Source organism: Pyrgilauda ruficollis, unplaced genomic scaffold (genome assembly GCF_017590135.1).
Source record: "Pyrgilauda ruficollis isolate IOZ18807 unplaced genomic scaffold, ASM1759013v1 scaffold162, whole genome shotgun sequence".
NCBI classification, from domain to species: Eukaryota; Metazoa; Chordata; class Aves; order Passeriformes; family Passeridae; genus Pyrgilauda; species Pyrgilauda ruficollis.
The window spans coordinates 511,294-534,315 of NW_024514987.1; the positions used below are offsets into that span (position 1 = coordinate 511,294).

General features: G+C 66.1%; 3 protein-coding genes across 3 annotated transcripts; all 3 read left to right on the top strand.

The window, feature by feature from the left end:
- The first annotated feature begins 4,046 nt into the window (after nt 1-4,046).
- On the top strand, nt 4,047-11,281 carry TMEM222 (transmembrane protein 222). The gene is made up of 6 exons (XM_041463228.1): nt 4,047-4,185; nt 6,464-6,548; nt 7,061-7,092; nt 7,744-7,840; nt 8,149-8,279; nt 9,142-11,281. Exons 1-6 carry the CDS (start codon nt 4,070-4,072, stop codon nt 9,227-9,229), a joined length of 549 nt encoding a protein of 182 aa, XP_041319162.1. The 5' UTR covers nt 4,047-4,069; the 3' UTR covers nt 9,230-11,281.
- Nucleotides 11,282-14,120: 2,839 nt separating this feature from the next.
- LOC121351219 (synaptotagmin-like protein 1) lies at nt 14,121-22,843 on the top strand. Its single transcript, XM_041463174.1, has 16 exons — nt 14,121-14,281; nt 14,841-15,035; nt 15,919-16,236; nt 16,538-16,683; nt 17,076-17,211; nt 17,577-17,616; nt 17,853-17,937; nt 18,093-18,181; nt 18,564-18,793; nt 18,868-18,970; nt 19,058-19,219; nt 19,284-19,362; nt 19,428-19,527; nt 19,600-19,805; nt 20,243-20,414; nt 22,379-22,843. The coding sequence occupies exons 3-15, from the start codon at nt 15,968-15,970 to the stop codon at nt 20,380-20,382; spliced, it is 1,785 nt and encodes a 594-aa protein (XP_041319108.1). The 5' UTR covers nt 14,121-14,281; nt 14,841-15,035; nt 15,919-15,967; the 3' UTR covers nt 20,383-20,414; nt 22,379-22,843.
- On the top strand, nt 20,492-22,379 carry LOC121351220 (synaptotagmin-like protein 1; the record flags this gene model as incomplete). Its single annotated transcript, XM_041463175.1, has 7 exons — nt 20,492-20,757; nt 20,832-20,934; nt 21,022-21,183; nt 21,248-21,326; nt 21,392-21,491; nt 21,564-21,769; nt 22,207-22,379. Coding segments are annotated over 7 exons (1,056 nt in total), but the record flags the coding sequence as incomplete, so codon positions are not given.
- Nucleotides 22,844-23,022: the final 179 nt, after the last annotated feature.

Consider the following 23,022-nt stretch of genomic DNA (forward strand, 5'->3'; position numbering starts at 1 on the left):
TTTGTCCTGGATTTCATGGCTGAGCAGTCGCCACAGCCAGCTCTGGGAGCGCTTCCAGGCTGCCCCGGGTCCCTGGGAAAGCGGTGGCTGTTCCTTCAGCCGGGGACGCTGCCCCGGACTGGGACAGGGAGAGGGACCAGGGAACGCAGCTGCCAGCGACAGAAAAGCCCCAGGGCTGGGGTGGCTCAGGGCCACTTCTGGGGAGGGTGGCTGAGCCTGGCGTGTCCCGTGGGGGGTGAGTGGCACCAGCAGAGCCCCGAGGGACGTTTGGGCTCACACTGGGACACGAGAGGCTCTCGGGCTGCGCAGAGCAGAGACCAAACACCAGATCAGGAACAGCACAGCCCAGAGCCAGGGAACAGCCCAGAGTAGGGGAACAGCAAAGACCGAGACCAGAGCAGGGGAACAGCCCAGCCCAGCCCAGCTCATCCCATCCCAGCCCAGCCCAGCCCGGCCCAGCTCAGCTCAGCCCAGCCCAGCCCAGCCCAGCTCAGCTCATCCCAGCCCAGCTCAGCTCAGCCCAGCCCAGCCCAGCTCATCTCATCCCAGCCCAGCTCATCCCAGCCCAGCCCAGCCCAGCTCAGCCCAGCCCAGCCCAGCCCAGCCCGGCCCAGCTCAGGCTCCCCTGCGGCCGGGGGATGCGGGCTGTGTCCTCCAGCAGCCGAGCCGCGGTGACATTTCCCTGCAGCTCCGGCTGCCCGTGTCAGGCAGGGGAGGGGAGCTCTCTCCTCCGGGGCGCTCTGGCTCTGATCTAGCCCTGGCCCTGGTCTGGCTCTGGTCTGGCCCTGGCCCTGGCTCTGGTCTGGTTCTGGCCCTGGCTCTGGCCCTGGCCCTGGCCCTGGTCTGGCTCTGGTCTGGCCCTGGCCCGGCCCTGGCCCTGGCTCTGGTCTGGTTCTGGCCCTGGCCCTGGCCCTGGCCGTCCCTCCCCGAGGCTGGCGCTGCCGCCGCAGCGAGGGCTCCCAGGGAAGCTCCCCTGCGGCCGGGGGACGCGGCTGTGTCCTCCAGCAGCCGAGCCGCGGTGACATTTCGCTGCAGCTCCGGCTGCCCGTGTCAGGGAGGGGAGGGGAGCTCTCTCCTCCGGGGGGCTCTGGCCCTGGCTCTGGTCTGGCCCTGGCTCTGGCCCTGGCCCTGGCCCTGGTCTGGCTCTGGTCTGGCCCTGTCTCTGGCCCTGGCTCTGGCCCTGGCCCTGGTCTGGCCCTGGCTCTGCTCTGGCTCTGCTCTGGCCCTGGTCTGGCCCTGGCTCTGCTCTGGCTCTGGCTCTGCTCTGGCCCTGGCCCTGGTCTGGCCCTGGCTCTGGTCTGGCCCTGGCTCTGGCCCTGGCCCTGGCCCTGGTCTGGCTCTGGTCTGGCCCTGTCTCTGGCCCTGGCTCTGGCCCTGGCCGTCCCTCCCCGAGGCTGGCGCTGCCGCCGCAGCGAGGGCTCCCAGGGAAGCGGTTTTGTCTGTGCCCGCTGCTCCCGGCGCTGCCCCGAGCCAGCCCGGCAGGCGGAGAGCCCCGAGCCGGGCCGGGCCGGGCCGGGCCAAACACAGCGCTCCATGCCCCGAGCAAGGCTCCGGGCCGCCGGGAGCCCGCTGGCACCGCCGGGAGCAGGGACACGGCCCCGCCGTCTGGAGGGCAGGCAGAGGAGCCGTCGGTGGCGAGTCCCGGGCAAAGCCTTTTGTTTCTGCTCAAATGAGAGCTTGCACAAACAATGATGGCACCATTCCTGCTCTGCACATCGATCCGGTGCTGTAGTCAGGCAGGAGAGCTGCAATAAAACCCTGGCCTTTAATTTTATGCATGGAGAAGTTCTTACCTGCCCTCCCCTCCCTGTCCTCCCCCCACCGCTCCTTTTCCAACTGCAGCTATTTTTCCCTGCTGACTTCAGGTGTTTTGTATTCTGCTTAGATCAATAGCAGCACAACAGCAGCAGCTTTGCAGTTGTCACTAGGAAGACCCTGCTGTCAGCTCCAGCTCAGCCGGGCTGGAGAGCCCTTGTGCTTCCCGGGCAGACACAAAGGGCTGCACAGCAAACCAGCGCTCCATTGATTTGGGGTTTAATTATAATTTATTATTTTTTTTTTAATCCAGCCTGGGGAAAGCTGTGCTCTCCCCGAGCTGCGGGGTTTGCCTCCCGCGCTGGGCTCACGAGGAGGAGCGCGGGCTGCCCGTGCCCGGTGCCCGTGCCCATGCCCGGTGCCCGGTGCCCCGGCGGCACTGCGGGACGCCCGGAGCTGCCGGAGCTGTCCCCGGCGATATCCTGCTGAGCAGCCTCCCAGCCACGAGCAGCACCAGCAAATCCATTGCCTCATCCGCCCAGCGTGCCAGGACCACGTCAGCTGCTGGGAGCCCTCAGCTGTGGCTTTTTCACAATCTCTGATATTTATGTTGGCCTGCAGCAAATCAATGCCAGGGTTTTGGTTTGTTTTTTTTTTTTTTTTTATTCGTGGAACAAAAAGTGTTCGCTGAAACACAACCTTTGTGTGCATCTCCCACTCCTGAGTGCCAGGAGGGAGCCACAGAGTGGTAAGGCTTGGAAGGGACCTCAAAGAGCTCCTCACTGCAGCCCTGCCAGGCAGGGACACTTCCCCTGCCCCAGGTGTCCCCAAGCCCTGCCCAGCCTGGCCCTGGGCACTGCCAGGGATCCAGGGGCACCCACAGCTGCTCCGGGCACCTGTGCCAGGGCCTCACACCCTCCCAGGGAGGGATTTATTCCTCTTACCCAATCTCATTTCCCCTTTCAGTTTGTACCCAGTACTCTTTGTCCTGGAAGAGGAAGGCAGAAGCCAAAGCACCAGCCACGGCCTGGCTCTCCAGCCTTTGATTCCTCAGCTTCCTCTCTTTTGGAGACGGAATATTTTGTGGATTCCTTTCCATCAGAGAGCTGAGTGCTCAAGGGGAGCTGCTGTGCCTTGAGGAGGGAGAGGCCACCCCCCAGGAAACTCGAGTGACGTTTTCTGCTGCCCGGGACGGGCAGAGGTCACCCCTGGGGGCTCGGGGGAGCAAAGCTCTGCTCTCCTGGCACACACACCCCCAGACTCAGCCCCACAGCGGGGACAGGCAGGCAGAACGGAGGAGGGGAGCGCTGGTAAAGAGTGGGAGCTGTGAGTTTGTCAGGAGGGCTGGGAGAGGGGTTTGTCAGGCCCCCGACACCCTGGGCTCTGCCTCTGTGCCACGAGCAGGAAGGGGCCAGGGAGTTGGTGTGCATCGCCAGGCCAGGGAGTTGGTGTGCATCGCCAGGCCAGGGGAGTTTGTTTTCCTTGCCAGGCCAGGAGTTTGTTTTCCTTGCCAGGCCAGGAGTTTGTTTTCCTTGCCAGGCCAGGAGTTTGTTTTCCTTGCCAGGCCAGGAGTTTGTTTTCCTTGCCAGGCCAGGGGAGTTTGTTTTCCTTGCGAGGCCCAGGCGCAGCAGGGACTCCACAGCTCTCCCGAGCCCCGGCAGCTCCGTGCCGCGGCTGCAGCCCCTGGCTGAGCAGGAAATCGGCGGTTTCCCAGGAAAACGGGGAGGATGCAGGGCTGCCGGGGGGCACGGGCAGCTCCCGGGGCTCCCCAGCCCCGCGGGTCTCTCTGTGCCCGGGGGTTGTGCTGGCTGGAAATCGGCAATAAACGCATTTCTCCAGCTCCTCCCGGAGCTGGAATTTAATTCCTAATAAAGCAATTGTTGTTTTTCTAACCCTCTGCTTTCCCTCTGCTGTTGCTGCTCTGGCAGTTCCTCCCCGTCCCGGGAGGCTCCGTGAGATGACTATTGCTGATTATTGATGATTATTGGTGATTATTTGTGATTATTGGTGATTATTTGGGATTATTGCTGATTATTTGTGATTATTGGTGATTATTTCTGCTCCTGGGGGGCTCCAGGGGCTCCTCCAGCTCCTGGCCCTGGGGCCAGCCCGGGGGTCCAGGCCCGGGCCTGGGCTCTGCTCCTGGGGCCTGGGCCCGTTCCCGTTCTCATTCCCGATCCTGGCCCGTTCCCATTCCCTTTCCAGTTCCCGTTCCCGGCCCTGTCCCGTTCCCGGCCCGGGCCCGCTCCGGTTCCCCGGTACCGGAAGCGCGCGCGGCCCGCCGGAAGTGACGCGCTGCGGGCGCGCCCCGGGCATGGCGGCGGCGGAGCCCGGCATGAAGCAGTTCAATGGCGGCGGCGGCGGCGCGCCGGACGCGGAGCGCGGCCGCTTCCCGCACTGCGTGGTGTGGACCCCGATCCCCGTGCTGACGTGAGCGAGGCGCCGGGGCCGCTCCGGGGCGGGCGGGGCCGGGCCCGGGACGGGACCCCCGGGACCCCCTGGCCTCCCCCGGGGCCTCCCCTCACCGGTGCCGGGAGCCCCGCGCGTCTCCCGGGCCCCCGAGCCCCTCCCGGGACCTTCTCCCGGCTGCCCCCCGAGCCCCTCCCGGTCCCGTTGCCCTTCCCGGGGTGCTGGGGACCCCGGCCCGGCTCGGGCTCGTTCTGGCGGCACTGGCAGTGCGGGAAGGCCCCGTGCCCAACGGGTCCCGGCGGAGCGGAGCATCCGGGGAACGCGGGAAGCGTGCTTGGAGCGCCGGTTTGGCGGCGGGGTCTGAGCGCAGCCCGTGCCCCGGGGCGGTCTCGGTTCCGGGGCAGTCCCGGTTCCGGGGCAGTCCCGGTTCCCGGGGCAGTCCCGGTTCCGGAGCAGTCCCGGTTCCCGGAGCAGTCTCGGTTCCTGGAGCAGTCCCGGTTCCGGAGCAGTCCCGTTCCCGGAGCAGTCTCGGTTCCGGGGCAGTCCCGGTTCCCGGAGCAGTCTCGGTTCCGGGGCAGTCTCGGTTCCCGGGGCAGTCCCGGTTCCCAGGGCAGTCCTGGTTCCGGGGCAGTCCCGTTCCCGGAGCAGTCCCGTTCCCGGGGCGGTCCCGTTCCCGGGGCAGTCTCGGTTCCCAGGGCAGTCCTGGTTCCGGGGCAGTCCCGTTCCCGGGGCGGTCCCGTTCCCGGGGCAGTCTCGGTTCCCAGGGCAGTCCTGGTTCCGGGGCAGTCCCGTTCCCGGGGCGGTCCCGTTCCCGGGGCGGTCCCGTTCCCGGGGCAGTCTCGGTTCCCAGGGCAGTCCTGGTTCCGGGGCAGTCCCGTTCCCGGGGCGGTCCCGTTCCCGGGGCGGTCCCGTTCCCGGGGCAGTCCCGGTTCCAAGGCAGTCCCGTTCCCGGGGCAGTCCCGGCTCCTTGGCACCCCCGGGCTGGCTTTGCGTTCCCGGGCCCGGCAGCCGGGCGCGGGCAGCTCCCGGAGGGCTCGGGGCAGGCTGCGGGGCTGCCTGGGCACGGCCAGGCTGTTTCCAGCTCCGGTCCCGGTTCCCGTCAGGTGGTGTTTGCTGGGCCGGGCTCCGGTCAGGAACAAGATGTGGTTGGGATGGGAACGGCCCGGGCACGGGCTGCACTGCCCCTCCTCTTCTGTCCTTTTTACCTCTTTTATTTTTTGATTGCTTCAAATTGTCACCTCAGCCTTTTCCCGCAGGATTTTCCCGAGCTTTTTTAACATTCCTAACCCAGCTGGGAGTGCTGAAGGGAGCTGCCAGAGGCACTGAGTCCCTCGGGGAGGGAGGAGAGGGAAATGGGGGAGATGTAGATCTGGTGATTGGGATATGGGTCTGGAGGAAAGGGAAGGGGTTTGGGATGTAGATTTGGTGATGGAAGGGTTTGGGATGTAGATTTGGTGATGGAAGGGGTTGGGATGTAGATTTGGTGATGGAAGGGTTTGGGATGTAGATCTGGTGATGGAAGGGGTTGGGATACAGGCCTGCTGCTCCCTGGGGCTGTAAACACCCAGCAGGGAGAAGGTCTGTGGAACAGTGGGATCTTTTAGAGGGGGCAGTGCTCTTCCCAGAGCCAGGAGCTCTGTTTTCTGTCAGGAGAGCTGGCAAGGTGGGCAGGGCGACCTGGTTTTTGGTTGCTGGAGTGGAAAGTCTGGTTTTGTGCCCAGGCAGTGCCTGCAGGATCTGATCTTTGTGCTTGGCTGCACACGGGGGTTTGTCTGGCACCTGGGGCTCCTCCTGCCTGCCCTGCCCTGCCCTGCCCAGGGCTCCTTGGGGTTCAGGGTTCTTTGGGTTACAGGGCTTTTTAGGGTGCAGGGCTCTTTAGGGTTCAGGACACTTTGGGGTGCAGGGCTCTTTAGGGTGCAGGGTTCTTTAGGGTGCAGGGCTCTTTAGGGTTCAGGACACTTTGGGGTGCAGGGCTCTTTAGGGTGCAGGGTTCTTTAGGGTTCAGGGCACTTTGGGGTGCAGGCTCTCTGGGGTGCAGGGCATTTGGGGTGCAGGCTCTTTAGGGTTCAGGGCATTTGGGATGCAGGGCTCTCTGGGGTGCAGGGCATTTGGGGTGCAGGCTCTTTAGGGTTCAGGGCTCTCTGGGGTGCGCGGTTCCCTCCCAGCTGCTGCCGCCGGGGCTGTTGCTGCTCCCTGGGTGCTGTCCCTGTGCCCTGGTGCTCTCCAGCCCCCGCCTGGTGCCGTGTCCCCGTGCGGGGAGCGGGGCCGGGTGTCCCCTGACGGGTCCCTTCCCTCGCAGGTGGCTGTTCCCCATCATCGGCCACATGGGCATCTGCACCTCGGCCGGCGTCATCCGCGACTTCGCGGGGCCCTACTTCGTGTCCGTGAGTACCCCAGCAGCCCTTCCCTGCTCACACAGCTCCTTCAGGGCCCCTCTGGGCTCCACCGCAGCTCATCTGGGGGCTGATGAGTTTGGTGAGGACAAGGGGGAGAAAATCGTGTGTTCCAGGCTCTAAATTAGGAGTTAAATCCTCTTAGTTCTGAGTAGCGTTAGTGCCTTCAGCTGTGGTTGTTTGTGTCGTGCTGCTCAGCATCAGGTGTGTGCTGCTGAGGGTCCAGGGGATTCTGAAAGTAAAGACAGTTTTAATTTGGGATAATTAATGCTCCTAATTGACTGGGGCGTTCACAACCAAGAGTTAACAAAATATTAACACTTAAAAAAAAAAAAAAAAAGGGAGGGGAGCAGGGCACTTGTAGGTGAGTGATGTCACTGTGTGTGGGGTGTAGAGGTGCCCGTGCCCAGAGCAGGAGAATGGGGACAGTGGGATCCTAACCCAGCACCACCCATCCCTGGATATTGCCTTCAGCCTCCTGAGACAGCTCTCCTCTTTTGTAGGAAGACAACATGGCCTTTGGGAAACCTGTGAAGTAAGTGCTGCATATTTGTATTAAACTGAGCACCCTGCAGCTCCTGGGGACAGATGCTGGGACACTGCTTTTCCTGGTGCTCAGCTGCCCTCATTCACCTTGCTTTTCAGGAAACCATGTTAAATTAAATCTTTTTAGCAGCATGACAGCAACGTGGTGGTGTTAATAAGCAGAGCTTTGTTAGAGAAAAGGAAAAGAGAAGGCTAAACTGTTGTAGGATGTTGTTAACAAGTGCTCTGAGTAAACACTGCCTGGCTGTGCTGCTGAGCTGAGGTCACTGCCATCCTGTCACTGCTGGGGCAGGACAAGGGGCTGGCTTTGTGTCCCCAGGTCAGCTTTGTCTTCAGGATGGCTGGGGGTTCCTTGGGGATGTGGAGCAGCTCAGGCTGTCCCCTGAGCTCTGTGATTTCTGTCTGGGGTGCTGAGCAGCCTTTCTGCTGCCCCTGCTTGTCTCTGGGAGCTGGGCTCTGTGTTCCAGAGGCACTGGATTAATCCAAGTGCTTTAGGTGTGTGCAGGGCCAGGGGCTGGACTCGATGATCCTCGTGGCTCCTTTGAGGCTGTGATTCCACCACCTTCCTGCTGGGAGGAGCAAGCCCTGGGGGAGCTGCAGCAGCAGAACAATGCCAAGGGAACTGTTCTCATCCTCCTAGGTACTGGAAGCTGGATCCCAGCAAAGTCTGTGCCACTGGCCCCAACGCCTGGGACACGGCCGTGCACGACGCCTCCGAGGAGTACAAGCACCGCATGGTACAGCCCTGCCCTGCCCTGCCCTGCCCAGCTCTGCTCTGCTCTGCCCTGCCCAGTGCCTGGGAGGGAGGGAGGCTCCCCCAGAGGCTCCAGGGAGTTCCCAAGGGATTCTGGATACTCCATCCCTGGAAGTGTGCAAGGCCAGCTTGGAGCAAGGAGCTTCCCAGTCCATCCAACCCAAAGCATTCCACGATTCCCTGTCTCTGCAGTGGTTGGAAGGGATCCCTCCCCAGTATTTGGCTGCTTGCACGGGGGTGAGAGCTGGGAAACCTCAGGGGCAGGATTTCTAATCCCTTTTTGTGTTCCAGCACAACCTTTGCTGTGACAACTGCCATTCCCACGTGGCTCTGGCCTTAAACTTGATGAGATACGACAACAGCACCTCCTGGAACATGGTGAAACTGTGCTTCTTCACACTCCTCTATGGGAAATACGTCAGGTGAGCTGAGGGACAGCCTGGGTTCTGCAGCACAGGGGGCTCTTTCCTTCTCCTGACCCTCTGAAGCCTCACCTGGCCCGTGGAGAAGGGAGAAACATCCCCAGGCCGTGGGTGTGTTGCTGTGGGTGGTGCTGTCACTGCCTGTGCTCAGCAAGAGAAGCAGGAGTGCTTGCTGGGCTGCCCTGGATGCTGCTCCCAAAATCCTGTTTCTGGCTGCTGATTTGGAGTGCCTGGAATTTGGGAAATGCTGGCTAAAGCAAGTCTCACTCTGGCTGGGTTAGGTCAGAACATAAGGTCACAGGATGGCTTCTCTCCAAGGATTACTGGTTTCCCTCCCTCTCTTGAGTCTTGTTTACATAAAAACTGGTCTGATTTCCAGCTGCTGTGGAGCTTCCCACTGCAGTGGGGAGGGAAACCCCGAGCTGCCCTTAAGGAAAGGCTCATGAAGCTCCACTTCTGTGGTCTTCCCTGTCCTGGAAGAGCTTCTTTGCCTGCTTTTGGGCAAGGATAGCTCCAGCTGTCTTGCTTAAATCCACCAGCAGTCAGAACAACAAGCCCTGTGATAATGGGGTTTCATTTTTTGAAATGTCACCATTCCTGTCTGTGCAGGGATGAAATGGGCTTGTCTTTGACTTAATTTAAGCTGGAAGGAGACTCCAGCCCTGTTGTTGGTTATATATTTATTGTGGTCCTGGCTGAGTCTCAGTTTTTAACACCAGATTTCCAGGATGGGGTGTGTGGCAGTGCCAGCAGCAGGTAGCAGTCAGGCATCTGTCTCTCTCTGATTTCTCCAGTTGTTCTCCCATCCTTTTGTCTCTGCTGGTTTCTCACATTTAAACCTTCCCCCCTTTCCCTCCTGCAGCATAGGGGGGTTTGTGAAGACCTGGCTGCCCTTTGTCCTCTTCCTGGGGGTGATTGTGACCGTGGTTCTCACCCTGCACCTGCGGTGATGGCAGCCCTGACCCCCCAGTGCCTGAGCACACAAAGGAAGAAACTGTGACTGATCCAGCAGGATGGAGGCGTGGCACTCTGGGAGCCTCTTCCAGGGAAGGTGGCAGCCCCACTCCATCGTGACAGCTCATCTTCCTCTCCTGGAGCTGGCTTCTTTTCCTCCTGTTTCTGTTCTGTCGATGGTGTCTCCCAGTGTCAGGGGTCTGGAAGCTTCTGTCCTCTCCCTTTCTGCAGCTGGGGAGGTGGGGCTGGGAGCAGGAAAGGAGAGGGGTGGGCACCTTTGCTTTCAGTGCCAGGAGAAGCCTCAGGGCAAGCTCTGCCTCCTGCAGTGGCACAGCAGATGCACCTTGGGAGGGTCTCTCTGGTCAGCTGCTTCCTCCTCTTCACCAGATGCTTCCTCACATTCCCTGGCTCTCCCGTTAGGAGCTGCAGTTTTCCCTGTGGCACATTTCTCCAGCAGCACACATTCCAGAGGGGAGGTGTGGGGCTCTTCTGGGAGGGTGGGGTGCCCAGCACTCAGTGGCAGGAGGTGTGTGGGACACTCCTGAGGGACACTCCATGGCAGGGCCAGCTGCCCTGCTCCTGCTGCTGGGCCTGGGAAGGCAGGGAAGCTGAAGGGCTGGCTAGGGAACAGCTCATGGCAGGGTGCACCCTTCAGGAGGCAGCCCTTCGTCCCTTTCAGCTTGTGCCAGAGAAAATATCACTTCCCTGCTTCTCCCTGGGCTCTCTGTTGCTAAATCTGGCTCTGCAGTCCTCACAAGCCACTCGTTCCCCTTTGATCCCCCTGCTCCCAGCAGGCAGCAGCTGGGGCAGAGAGCCTGAGCCTGGGGCTGCAAATCCTCAGTGGGAGCAGCACCTGAGCCTGGAGCTGGGGAGGGGAGGCACTGGAAGGTGCCTGTCTGGCTGGGCTTTGCAGCAGCAAACTGGGGCAGTTCCTGGGTGGTGACTGGGAATGTTTAGGGAGCTTTGGAGAGCACACCTGGGCACAGGTGCTGTGCAGGGATTGGTGTGAGGAGCACAGCTCGGGCAGGATGGGCCCAGGGGGGCTGAACCTGGGTGCCAGGCAGGAAGGGAGTTTGGATGTGAGCTGGAACCCCTTCTGCCACTGGGTCTGCTCTGCAGGTGCTGATTTTGGAGGGCTCTGAGTTTTAAACCCCAGCCTGGCTGCAGGGTCCTGTGCAGCTGGGCAGGTCCCTGCTGGCTGCAGAGGGGGCAGAAGAGCTTTTCCACTCACACCTTGACTCCAGTACCTGATGGGTTCCAAGGAATCCATTTCAGGGAGTGCTTGTGGCCAGCACGAAAGCTTTTCTGGGGTCCCTGCCATGCCTGCAGCTTCCTCTGACTGTGGAACCCCCTCACTGTCAGCTCGCTGGTTTTCAGACCCCTCCCCATGTGCCTCTGCCACTTCCAGCCATGTGGGAGGGTCGGAGCCTCCCCTTGAGCTCGTTTCTGTGTTTTCCCTTTTCCTCGGTCACTGTTGCAGCAGCCCTCTCACGCTGTGCTCGTTGTTGTCCCTCTGTGTCGCGGCGTTCCCGCAGCCTGGGGCGCTGCGGGGCTGCTCTGTGCCGCGCTCCCTTCCGAGTGCGGGGCAGGGCACGGAGAGCTCCGGGACCCCGAGCAGAGCCCGGTGAAGGGCCGGGGCGTTCCGAGCTCTGCTCTCCGCCCGGGAGAGGGGAGTGCTTTCCCTGGTGTGATTTCAGAGCGATCCCTTGGAGTGCCGGCCCGGGGCTGGACCCACCCTCAGCAATAACCGCGAGCCCCTCCGCCCAGCCCGCCCTTGTTTTATCCACGAGCTCTGCAAGAATTGCCAAAGCTGAGGCTTGGGGGTGTCAGGGGGCCCCTGGACTTCCAAAACCCCACTGTGAAATTCCCTCTCGTTTGCTCCTGATGCTTTTTACAGAGCGGAGTTTGGAATGGCGAGGGCGAGCCCCCATCCCTCATCCTTTGTTCCCTTCATCTCTGCGGGGCGCTGGATTTCTTTGTAAATATTTAAACTCTGCTTCTGTGGTTTCATAATCCCGACGGCAGGGAAATAAACTGATTTCTGTGGATATCTGGGAGTGCTGTATCTCCTCCCTCCTCCCAGCCCTCGGCCCAGAGCGGGGCTGGGATCGGGATCTCCCTGTCCCACTGAGCCCTGGCCCCTCTCCTGCCCAAAGGAGACGGACCCTCAGGCTCCCACACCTTTGGCTTTATGAACTCATCCTGGAGCCCTTTTCCCTGCTCCAGGGAAAACTCCCAGCCCTGCTGCTGGGGAGGAGGTTTGGGGGGCAGGAGAATTCCCCATCCCTGCAGTGCAGGAAGGGTTTGTGGGATTTAATGCCGGGTCTCGACGCCTGGGTAGGGCCAGCCAAGTGTTCTGGGGTGGGAGATGCTTTTTTCCAAGGTTGATTCCCTTCAGCTGTGAACAGCTTCCCTTTTGTCTGTGCTGTGTCCTTTTTTCCGGGAGGCACTGCTTTCCCAGCTCCTTTCCCTTCCCAGGGGAGGGGACGCCTGTGCTGGCCCTGGGGCTGCCAGAAGCAAAGAGCCAGACTCATTTTCCCTCTCCCAGCAGGGTCTGCTGCCTGGGCTGGGAGCAGAGCTGTGCCTGCTGACTGCAGATGCAGCCGCCGATTTTCTGTTCCATCTGACATCCAGAGGCTGGAGCTGTGGGGAGGGAGTACATCAGCCTTAAAATTAGGCTGTGTCCGAGGCCAGGGGATTTCACGGTGCAGCCATTTCATGGAAAACCACCTGGATCCTCCTGCTCAGCCCCTGCCGGCGAGCGAGCTCAGCTCCCGCGGGCTGGCAGGCGGCTCCGGGGGCTTCATCCCGCGCACATCTGCGGGAAGGTGAGGGGAGGATGCAAAGCCCCCGGGACCGCAGGGGTCCCTCCCCGCCTGCCAAGCCTGGCAGGGTTTCCCAAACACTCTCCTGCTGCCGGGAGCTCCGGGGATCAGCGGGATGAGCGGGATGAGCCCGTGGTTCGGGTCACTGCAGGGAGGGAAGAGCCGGGCCGGGCGTGCCGGGCAGCGCCGCTCAGAGCCCGGGCAGAGGCTGCCCTGCGAGCCCGGCTGCCCTGCTCCCCTCCGCCCGGCTCCCCTCCTTTCCTCCTCTCCTCCCCTCCTTTCCTCCTCTACTCCCCTCCTTTCCTCCTCTCCTCTCCCCTCTTTTCCTCTTCTCCCCCCAGGAGAACCAGACCTGCCTGTACCTCCCGGACCTGAGGAGCGAGTCCTGCAGGGGAAGGAGGCTGGGAGGAGGGCTGGGAGCAGGGATGGGAGCAGGGATGGGAGGAGGGATGGGAGCAGACTGGAAGCAGACTGGGAGCAGGGCTGGGAGCAGGCTGGGACTCGCTCCTGGCCAGCTCTGGCTCGGGGCTGCCCACGCGGTGCCGAGGAGAGAAAAAACCTGCCCTGTGCCTGTGCCAGGGCTGCCTGCAAGGAAAACCATCCCCGAGGGCTGGCCTGGCACCTGGCTCAGGTGTGCTGCTGGCCAGGGTGTCCCTGGGTGTTCCTGGATGTTCCTGGGTGTCCCAGAGTGTCCCTGGGTGTCCAAGGGTGTCCCAGAGTGTCCGAGGGTGTCCCTGAGTGTCCCAGGGTGTCCCTGAGTGTCCCTAAGTGTCCCTGGGTGTCTCCAGCCTCTGTCCCCAGCACCCCAGGCTGTGGCTGAGGCCCGGCACACTCGCTGCACCTCTGTTTCTCCAGGGATGGGCTGGGACACTCTGCAGGATGTGTCCCACCTCTCTTCACTCCCTTCTCCATCCCATAAGTGCTCCTCACCCTGGGTGCTGCAGGAGCAAAGGGTGCCCAGCAAGGGCTTGGTGCCCACCTGAGCCGGAGCTGAGCCCCCAGCCCACGAGGAGCCCTGAGGGCACTCAGGTGGCCTCACATCCTCGTCCCTCTGCAGAGGCCTGCCTGCATTCCCAGGCCACCCCTGGGACTGGGGGGATCCCACTCCTCTGGGACCCCCCAGCAGAGCTGGGCAGCGAGCTCTGCAAGGGGAGAGGGAGGGGAGACCACAGACAGACACGCGGAGCCGCTGCTGAAGTCTCATTTCCTGAGAAACCAGGCTAAAAATAATCCCCTTTTCTTGCAGTCCTGTGCCCGTTAATTGCTGCCATCTCACACTGAAGCTGGGGGGAGCCTGTCCCCACCCCCAGCCGGCTGCTCTCCCTCTGTTATTCAGGGAAACTGAGGCACGGGTCCCGCTGTGCTGCTCCTGCCCCGGGTTTATCCCTGCCTGGCCCTGCTGAACCCATCCTGCGTGGGGCTGAGTGCCCAGGGTGGTCCTGGCTGCACAGGACCCCCGGCCTTTCAGAGCGGGATGGGGCGGGGGGCTGGATGTGTCCGTGGGACAGGGAATGGGGGCTGCGGGAGCCATGGGGGGCATGGGAGGTTTGAGGAGGGGGCTGGGAATGCATTATGGGCTGGGGGCTGTGGAGCCGAGGGCACCCTGGGGATGGGGTCCTGCAAAGCCCCAGGACCGGGGCTCCACACTGCCTTTGGGTGGGGGGCTTCAGGGTGCGGCAGGGGCTCCCCCGTGCCCAGCACAGACCAGTCCCCCCAGGGCAGCCCAGGCGCTCCCCCGGGAGCCCCAGAGCCACCTCCTGTCCCCAGCCCCGTGTGACACCAGCTGGGACATCCCCCACCCCCTTTTCCACACCCTTGGCTTCGAGTCTCCGCCAGGCTTGGGGTCCCCCAGTCCCCAAGGGGCGCATCCCCTCTGCGCCACCCCTTCCCAGGCGCTGACGCCTCCCAGTTCAGCCCAGTTCAGCCCAGTTCAGCCCAGTTCAGTCCCGTCCGGCGGGTGCTGCTGGCTCCAGTCCCTGCTTTCGTGCCGCCGGGCGCGGAGGCGCTGCCGGGGCTGCGCTTGAGTCACCGGGCACAGCTCCCACCGGGCCGGGGGCACCGGGCACAGCACCCACCGGGCCGGGGCACGGGGCACAGCACCCACCGGGCCGGGGCACCGGGCACAGCACCCACCGGGCCGGGGCACGGGGCACAGCACCCGGCGGGCCGGGGGCACTCACCCACCGGGAGGCGCCGAGCCACGGAGACCCCCCAGCTGGGCAGGTAAGAGGGGGCGCGGGGCTGAGCCCGCTGCGGTGCCGGGGGGGGCTGGCCCCGCTCCTCTCCCCCCTCGGGGGGCTGCACGCCCCCTCCCCGTGAGGAGCGGGGCTGGGGGCTGCGGCTCACGCCTTTCCGGGGTGGGTTTCCCTGTCCCCACGCTGGGTCTGAGACCCGCGAGGTGGGGGAGCGAGGGTGTCCGGACAGCCCTGGGCTGGGCTCGAGGCCACCGGGACCCTCCTGGGGGCTGCGGGGGTCACCCGGGGGCGCTGCCTGTGGGTGCAGTTTGGGGAGGGGGCCTGGGGGGTGTCTCACGCCGTCTGGACTCCCCCCCTCCGTCTTGTGGGGCTGCCTGCAATGAAAAATGGGGGACGCGCAACCCCCAGCTGCGGCTTGCTGGGGAGGTTTAACTGGTTTGACTGGTCCCGGTGTGGGTGGGGGGCGGGTGCCCGCACCCCTGTGCGCCCCGGGGGGCTCTGCGCTTCACCTCGGCTCGGTTTTGGGGACCCCACAGGGAACGGGGCACCGCAGCGGCGCCTGGCTCACACCTAGGTGACATTTTTAGGTGGTGGCTCTGTTCCGGGGCGGGGGGACCCCCCCGTGTGCCGGCAGTAAACAGGATACGAGCGACTGCGGCGGGGAGACAGCGGCGGCATCGGCCCGGCCCGGGGGGACCCGGTTTGTGCCCCCCGAGACCCCTCCCAGCCCCAGGAGAGCCGGTTCGTGCCCCCCGAGACCCTCCCAGCCCCAGGAGAGCCGCTTCGTGCCCCCCGAGACCTCTCCCAGGGCGATGTCGGGGCCGGGGGGCTGCTGGGTGTCCCAGGTTGCCCCGAGGGGGGCAGGGGGTGCTGGGGGTCCCTGTGTGTCCCTGGGGGGGTCCCTGGGCTGGTTTGCTGCGGGGTTGGCGCCCACCGTGCTCAGGTGCTGGGCTGGGTTGGGGACCCGCGGGGCTGGGACAGGGGCACCTGTGGGGCAGGGACGGGACCCTCCGAGGGGCTGGGGACATGCTGGGACAGGGCCACGCGTGGGGCGGGGTCAGAGTCACCTTTGGGGCTGGGGACGGGGCCGCTGGTGGAGGTGGGGCACCCCAGGGCTTGGCTCTGGGGTGCCGGGGGGGTTCAGGCTGGTCCTGCCCCACGGCTGCTGCAATTTCCTGCCCTCGGTGACAGCAGGCAGCGCTTGCCCAAGACCGGGGACAGGAAGGGCCCTGGCGAGGCAGCGCCAGGCATGGGGCAAGACCCCCAGGACCCCTCTGGGAGGTGCCGTGAGCTGAGCACGGGTTCGGCCCGACTCGGGCTCGGCCCATCGCGGGGACAGCCAAGCCCCTTGTGCCATCTGTCCGTGTGCCCTGGCAGCCGGAGAATCGCTGGGAAAGCGGCAGGGGCAGAGCCAGCCCTGGGCAAACACGCTGAGCAAACAGCGGCCGCGGGCAGGGCTGGCCTGGCACGGAGCCGGCAGCGGGAGGGGCGGCGCGGGGCCTCGGGCTGCCTGTGCCCTTCCCCGGCAGCCTGGGCACCGGCCCGGTGCCTCCGAGCCCCGCCTGGCACCCTGGGCACCGGCCCGCTGCTCCTTTGTCCCCGGGGGTGTCGCGGGGGTTTCAGGGTGCGGGTGCGGGCTGAGCTCCCCCCGCTTGTCCTTGCAGCGGGATGAGCGGGGGGGTCCCTCCCCAGCGGCCCCCGGGTGACTCTGCAGATGCTGGCATCGCTGGTGCACGCCCGGCACGCTGAGCAGCCCCGGGCTGTCCCCGCGCTGTCCCCGCGGGCTGTCCCCGCGCTGTCCCCGCGGGCTGTCCCCGCGCTGTCCCCGCGGGCTGTCCCCGCGCCGTCCCCGCCGCCCCGCATGGCGCTGCAGCCCGAGGCGCTGCTGGACCTGAGCTTCCTGACGGACGAGGAGCGGGGCTGCATCGCCCGGGTGCTGCAGCGCGACCGGCAGCTCCGCCGGCGGGAGCAGGGCCGCGTCAGGTGGGCCGGGGGTCCCTGCCCGTGTCACCCCTGGGGACAGCGGGGAGCCGCCAGCAGCTCCCCTGGGGCCCACGGGGGACAGAGCAGCCGGGCCGAGGGTCCCGTGCTCCCCCGGGGTCGGGGTCACCCCCCCGAGCTCAGCCTCGGTTTGTCACACCAACACCGGGGGTCCCGGGGGTCCCGGGGGTCCCGGGAGCGGTGGCTGCTGTCCCCCTGCCCTGCTGGGGCGGCTCTGGGGCGGTGGCACAGGGGCGGTGGCAGTGCCAGCCTGGGCGTGCCACTGTCCCCTCCCGCCCAGCAGCAAGCTCCGCCAGTCGGTGTCGGACCCGGCGCGGCTGCGGAGCCTCACCGGGGACTGGTTCTGCCACGCCCGGGCCCAGCGCCACCAGCCCCCGCTGGGCTCCGACCTGGTCCGGGCCTCCATCCGCCGCAGGACGCGGCCCCGGGGTACGCCAGGGGCCTGGGGGCACGCCCGGCGCGCTGAGCAGCCCCGGGCTGTCCCCGCGCTGTCCCCGCGGGCTGTCCCCGCGCCGTCCCCGCCGCCCCGCATGGCGCTGCAGCCCGAGGCGCTGCTGGACCTGAGCTTCCTGACGGACGAGGAGCGGGGCTGCATCGCCCGGGTGCTGCAGCGCGACCGGCAGCTCCGCCGGCGGGAGCAGGGCCGCGTCAGGTGGGCCGGGGGTCCCTGCCCGTGTCACCCCTGGGGACAGCGGGGAGCCGCCAGCAGCTCCCCTGGGGCCCACGGGGGACAGAGCAGCCGGGCCGAGGGTCCCGTGCTCCCCCGGGGTCGGGGTCACCCCCCCGCCGCGGCTGCCCCGCTGAGACCCCCCGTGCCCCAGGACCCGGGGAGCTGGAGCGCGGCCCCAGCCTGGGAGCCATCAGTGAGCCGCGGGCAGAGGAGGAGGAGGATGAGGATGAGGATGAGGATGAGGATGAGGATGAGGATGAGGATGGAGCCTTGGAGACGGACGAGAGGTGAGGAAGGAAGGGTGTCACCCCACAGGTGTCCCGGGGCTGGTGGCACAAGGGGGCTGGGGGGGGCAGGAGCCCTGGGGGAGGGGACGGCGCAGTCAGGGCTGGTGTCCGTCTGTCCGTCTGTCCATCATTCCAGGGCCTGCCTTCCCACCATCCATGCACCACTGCTTCCCACCACCCCAGCACCTGTCTGTCCACCTTCCCTTATCCCAGTGTCCGTCTGTCTGTCTGTCCCTTATCCCAGTGTGCGTCTGTCCCTTATCCCAGTGTCCGTCTGTCCGTCTGTCCCTTACCCCAGTGTCTCCCACCGTCCTGGCTCTGCCTGTCACCCTCTGGGCCAAACTGACGGTGGTCTCTCCCCGCAGCTGCCCCCCAGAGGAGGTGCCGGAGGCCACTGAGCCCCAGGTGGGTCCCTGGCAGGGGCTGAGCAGCACCTGAGCCCCGGTGGTGGGGGGGGGCTCACCTGCAGCGCCCCCAGCGCCACCCCAAGATTGTGCTGCACTGGGAGTGACGGGAAATGTCCCACAGAATGTCCTTGGGGTGTCCCCATCCCTCATCCTGTCCCCGGAGGGCTGGGCTGGGGGGCGCAGCTGGGGGAGCAGGGGGTGCCCGGGGTCCCCTTCTCACCCTTTCCCTCCCAGCCCAGCCCCCCCGCCCCGGCCGTGGAGGGGACCCCGGTGTCACAGCCCGGGCTGCAGGGTGACATCCCGGCGAGGGAGCAGCCAGGTGAGCGGAGTGGGGTCGGGGCTCTGGGGGTCCGGGGGCTGCAGCCCCCCTGCACTGCTCCCCAGCCTCCCCCTGCCCCCACTGCGGCCCTTCAAGGGACCCCCCTCCTGCTCTCCCTGCTGGCTGCGACCCCCACCCACCCCTTGTCCTTGCAGGTGACACAGGAGGTCCCTCCCTCGGCCCGTGCAGCACGGAGGAGGATGAGGATGAGGAGGAAGCACACAGCAGCCACAGCGCTGGGCAGGTGGGCTGGGGGCTGGGGGTGCTCTGGGGGGAGTGGGAATGGGGCTGGGTTTGGACTGGGTTTGGGGTTTGGAACTGGGTTTGTGCTGGGTTTGTGCTGGGTTTGTGCTGGGTTTGGACTGGGTTTGGGCTGGGTTAGGGCTGGGTTTCGGCTGGGTTTGGCTGGGTTTGTGCTGGTTTGGGCTGGGTTAGGGCTGGGTTTGTGCCGGTTTGGGCTGGTTTGGGCTGTTTTAGGGCTGGGTTTGTGCTGGCTTTGGGCTGGTTTGGGCTGGGTTTGGGCTGGTTTGGGCTGGGTTAGGGCTGGTTTGGGCTGTTTAAGGGCTGGGTTAGAGCTGGCTTTGGGCTGGTTTGGGCTGGGTTAGGGCTGGTTTGGGCTGTTTTAGGGCTGGCTTTGGGCTGGTTTGGGCTGTCTTTGGGCACCCCCAGCAGCCCTGCTGTGTCCCCAGCTGAGCGGGAGCCTGCTGAGCCTGTACAGCGAGGCCGAGCTGGGCCGCGTGGCCGTGCGCGGCTGCGTGCAGTTCTCGCTGCGCTACCACGCGGCCCAGCAGGAGCTGCAGGTGCACGTCCTGCGCTGCCGGCAGCTGGCCGAGGCCAAGAAGCAGCGCTCGGACCCGTGAGTGCCCGGCCCTCGGGGGCGCTGCCCAGGGGTGCCCCTGGCCCCCGCCCCAGCTCGGTTTCTGGCCCCAGGTACATCAAGACCTACCTGCTGCCCGACAAGTCCAACCGCAGCAAGCGCAAGACCGCCGTGAGGAAGAGGAGCTTGGATCCTGTCTTCAACGAAACCCTCAAGGTTTCTAAGCCCCCTTCGGGTGGGTTTGGAGGTTCAGACTGGGTGGGTGGGGGTGGCTGATCTCACCCCGTGTCCCCTCCCCACCAGTACAAGCTGGAGAAGAGGGACCTGCAGGGCCGGACCCTGAACCTGTCCGTGTGGCACCACGACAGCCTGGGCAGGAACCTCTTCCTGGGGGAGGTGGAGGTGGCCCTGGGCACCTGGGACTGGGCCAACACGCGGCCCGAGTGGTTCAGCCTGCAGCCACGGGTGAGCTCCCCTCCTCCCCAGCCCCCTGTTTGTGCGCTGCCCCCGTAACCCCCCTGCTCCTCAGATGCCCGTGCCCTCGGACGGCCTCGCCAGCCGCGGCAGCCTCAACCTGGCGCTCAAGTTCATCCCCGGCGGCTCGGAAGGTGAGAGGGGCCGCGGGCGGCGGGGGCCGGCGTGCCAGGGTGCCCCTGACCCTTGTGGCCCGCAGGAGGGGGGATGCCACCCACGGGCGAGCTGCACATCTGGGTGAAGGACGCTCAGAGCCTCGTCCCGCTGCACGGCGGCACCGTGGACGCCTTCGTGCAGTGGTAAGGCCGGGGGTGACAGGGGGGACGCCCACGGGGGCGGCCGGGGCTCCCCCTCACCCTGTGCCACCCCAGCTACGTGCTGCCGGACGACAGCAAGGCAAGCCGGCAGAAGACGCGGGTGGTGCGGAGGAGCCTGAGCCCCCTGTTCAACCACACCATGGTGTACGACGGCTTCCAGGCCAGGGACCTGGCCGAGGCCTGCGCCGAGTTCACCCTCTGGCACCGCGAGGCCTTCGCCAAGCGCCAGCTGGGCGGCATCCGCCTCAGCCTGGGCACCGGTGAGAGCAGGGCCCGGCCCCGGGGTGGCCCCAGCCCCCGGGGTGGCCTCTGCCCCTGGGGTGTCCCCATCCCCCAGATGTCCCCATCCCCCAGGTGTCCCCATCCCCGCAGCTGTCCCCATCCCCCAGGTGTCCTCAGTCCCTCCAGGCTGTCCCCATCCCCCGGCTGTCCCCAGCCCCCGGCTGTCCCCTTCCCGGGTGTGTCCCCATCCCCCTGGCTGTCCCCATCCCGGGCTCACCGGGTGTCCCCAGCCCCCGGCTGTCCCCTTCCCCCAGGTGTCCCTAGCCCCCGGCTATCCCCATCCCCCCGGCTGTCCCCTTCCCCCAGGTGTCCCCATCCCCCGGGGTGTCCCCAGTCCCCCCGGCTGTCCCCATCCCCCGGGTGTCCCTAGCCCCCAGCTGTCCCCATCCCGGGCTCACCGGGTGTCCCCCCGCAGGGAGCAGCTACGGGCTGCCCGTGGGCTGGATGGACTCCACGGCCGAGGAGCAGCGCGTGTGGAAGCAGCTGCTGGAGCAGCCCCGGCGCTGGGTGGAGGCGCTGCTGCCCCTGCGGACCAACCTGGCCCCCCGGGCGTAGCCCCCAGGGCAGCTGTGCCACAGCTGTGCCACCCGCGGGGTCACCGTGTCGCACACGCTGGGTGTGTGCCCTCCCTTCCGGCAGCAATGGTTTGGGCTGTTTAAGGGCTGGGTTTGGGCTGGTTTGTGCTGGTTTGGGCTGTTTAGGGCTGGTTTGGGCTGGTTTGGGCTGTCTTTGGGCACCCCCAGCAGCCCTGCTGTGTCCCCAGCTGAGCGGGAGCCTGCTGAGCCTGTACAGCGAGGCCGAGCTGGGCCGCGTGGCCGTGCGCGGCTGCGTGCAGTTCTCGCTGCGCTACCACGCGGCCCAGCAGGAGCTGCAGGTGCACGTCCTGCGCTGCCGGCAGCTGGCCGAGGCCAAGAAGCAGCGCTCGGACCCGTGAGTGCCCGGCCCTCGGGGGCGCTGCCCAGGGGTGCCCCTGGCCCCCGCCCCAGCTCGGTTTCTGGCCCCAGGTACATCAAGACCTACCTGCTGCCCGACAAGTCCAACCGCAGCAAGCGCAAGACCGCCGTGAGGAAGAGGAGCTTGGATCCTGTCTTCAACGAAACCCTCAAGGTTTCTAAGCCCCCTTCGGGTGGGTTTGGAGGTTCAGACTGGGTGGGTGGGGGTGGCTGATCTCACCCCGTGTCCCCTCCCCACCAGTACAAGCTGGAGAAGAGGGACCTGCAGGGCCGGACCCTGAACCTGTCCGTGTGGCACCACGACAGCCTGGGCAGGAACCTCTTCCTGGGGGAGGTGGAGGTGGCCCTGGGCACCTGGGACTGGGCCAACACGCGGCCCGAGTGGTTCAGCCTGCAGCCACGGGTGAGCTCCCCTCCTCCCCAGCCCCCTGTTTGTGCGCTGCCCCCGTAACCCCCATGCTCCTCAGATGCCCGTGCCCTCGGACGGCCTCGCCAGCCGCGGCAGCCTCAACCTGGCCCTCAAGTTCATCCCCGGCGGCTCGGAAGGTGAGAGGGGCCGCGGGCGGCGGGGGCCGGCGTGCCAGGGTGCCCCTGACCCTTGTGGCCCGCAGGAGGGGGGATGCCACCCACGGGCGAGCTGCACATCTGGGTGAAGGACGCTCAGAGCCTCGTCCCGCTGCACGGCGGCACCGTGGACGCCTTCGTGCAGTGGTAAGGGTGGGGGTGACAGGGGGGACGCCCACGGGGGCGGCCGGGGCTCCCCCTCACCCTGTGCCACCCCAGCTACGTGCTGCCGGACGACAGCAAGGCAAGCCGGCAGAAGACGCGGGTGGTGCGGAGGAGCCTGAGCCCCCTGTTCAACCACACCATGGTGTACGACGGCTTCCAGGCCAGGGACCTGGCCGAGGCCTGCGCCGAGTTCACCCTCTGGCACCGCGAGGCCTTCGCCAAGCGCCAGCTGGGCGGCATCCGCCTCAGCCTGGGCACCGGTGAGAGCAGGGCCCGGCCCCGGGGTGGCCCCAGCCCCCGGGGTGGCCTCTGCCCCTGGGGTGTCCCCATCCCCCAGATGTCCCCATCCCCCAGGTGTCCCCATCCCCGCAGCTGTCCCCATCCCCCAGGTGTCCTCAGTCCCTCCAGGCTGTCCCCATCCCCCGGCTGTCCCCAGCCCCCGGCTGTCCCCTTCCCGGGTGTGTCCCCATCCCCCTGGCTGTCCCCATCCCGGGCTCACCGGGTGTCCCCAGCCCCCGGCTGTCCCCTTCCCCCAGGTGTCCCTAGCCCCCGGCTATCCCCATCCCCCCGGCTGTCCCCTTCCCCCAGGTGTCCCCATCCCCCGGGGTGTCCCCAGTCCCCCCGGCTGTCCCCATCCCCCGGGTGTCCCTAGCCCCCAGCTGTCCCCATCCCGGGCTCACCGGGTGTCCCCCCGCAGGGAGCAGCTATGGGCTGCCCGTGGGCTGGATGGACTCCACGGCCGAGGAGCAGCGCGTGTGGAAGCAGCTGCTGGAGCAGCCCCGGCGCTGGGTGGAGGCGCTGCTGCCCCTGCGGACCAACCTGGTCCCCCGGGCGTAGCCCCCAGGGCAGCTGTGCCACAGCTGTGCCACCCGCGGGGTCACCGTGTCGCACACGCTGGGTGTGTGCCCTCCCTTCCGGCAGCAATGAAGTGGCACCCGAGGGCACATCTGGCAGATTTTTATTGCTGCTGGCTGTTCGTTGCCCTGGCCAGCACACCCTGACCTCTCCCTCGGCTGTGGGGCTGGAGCTGCTGCTCCCAGTGTGGGGCCGTGCCCTCCATCCCCATCCTTCCAGCCCCGGGGGTGGCCCTGGCACAGCCTGGGGCTGGGGGGCACTGATGCCCCTTTTCTTGCTGGGGTACCCCTCACTGGGCTGCCCTGTCCCCTGGACACCCACACTGGGAGGACTGGGCCGCCCACCAGCCCCACCCTGGGGGCAGAGCACCAAACCCCCGAAGGTTTTCTGCAGCCAGGATGTCCCAGTTCAGCCCCACTGCTGGGGCTGGGGGTGACAGCAGCTGTGACAGGAGCTGTGACAATGACACAGACACCAGAAATTACAGGAAAATCCTTTATTTGTCTCTGTCCCCCCTCTCCAGCTCGGGCTCTGCCCACTGTGGGGCCAGCAGTGTCCCCCAGTGCCCCCCAGGGACCTGTGTCCTCTGGTCCCGGGGTGCCCTGGGGGTCTGGCCAGCACAGGGTGGGGGGCTGCAGGTGGAATTCAGGGCTGGAGG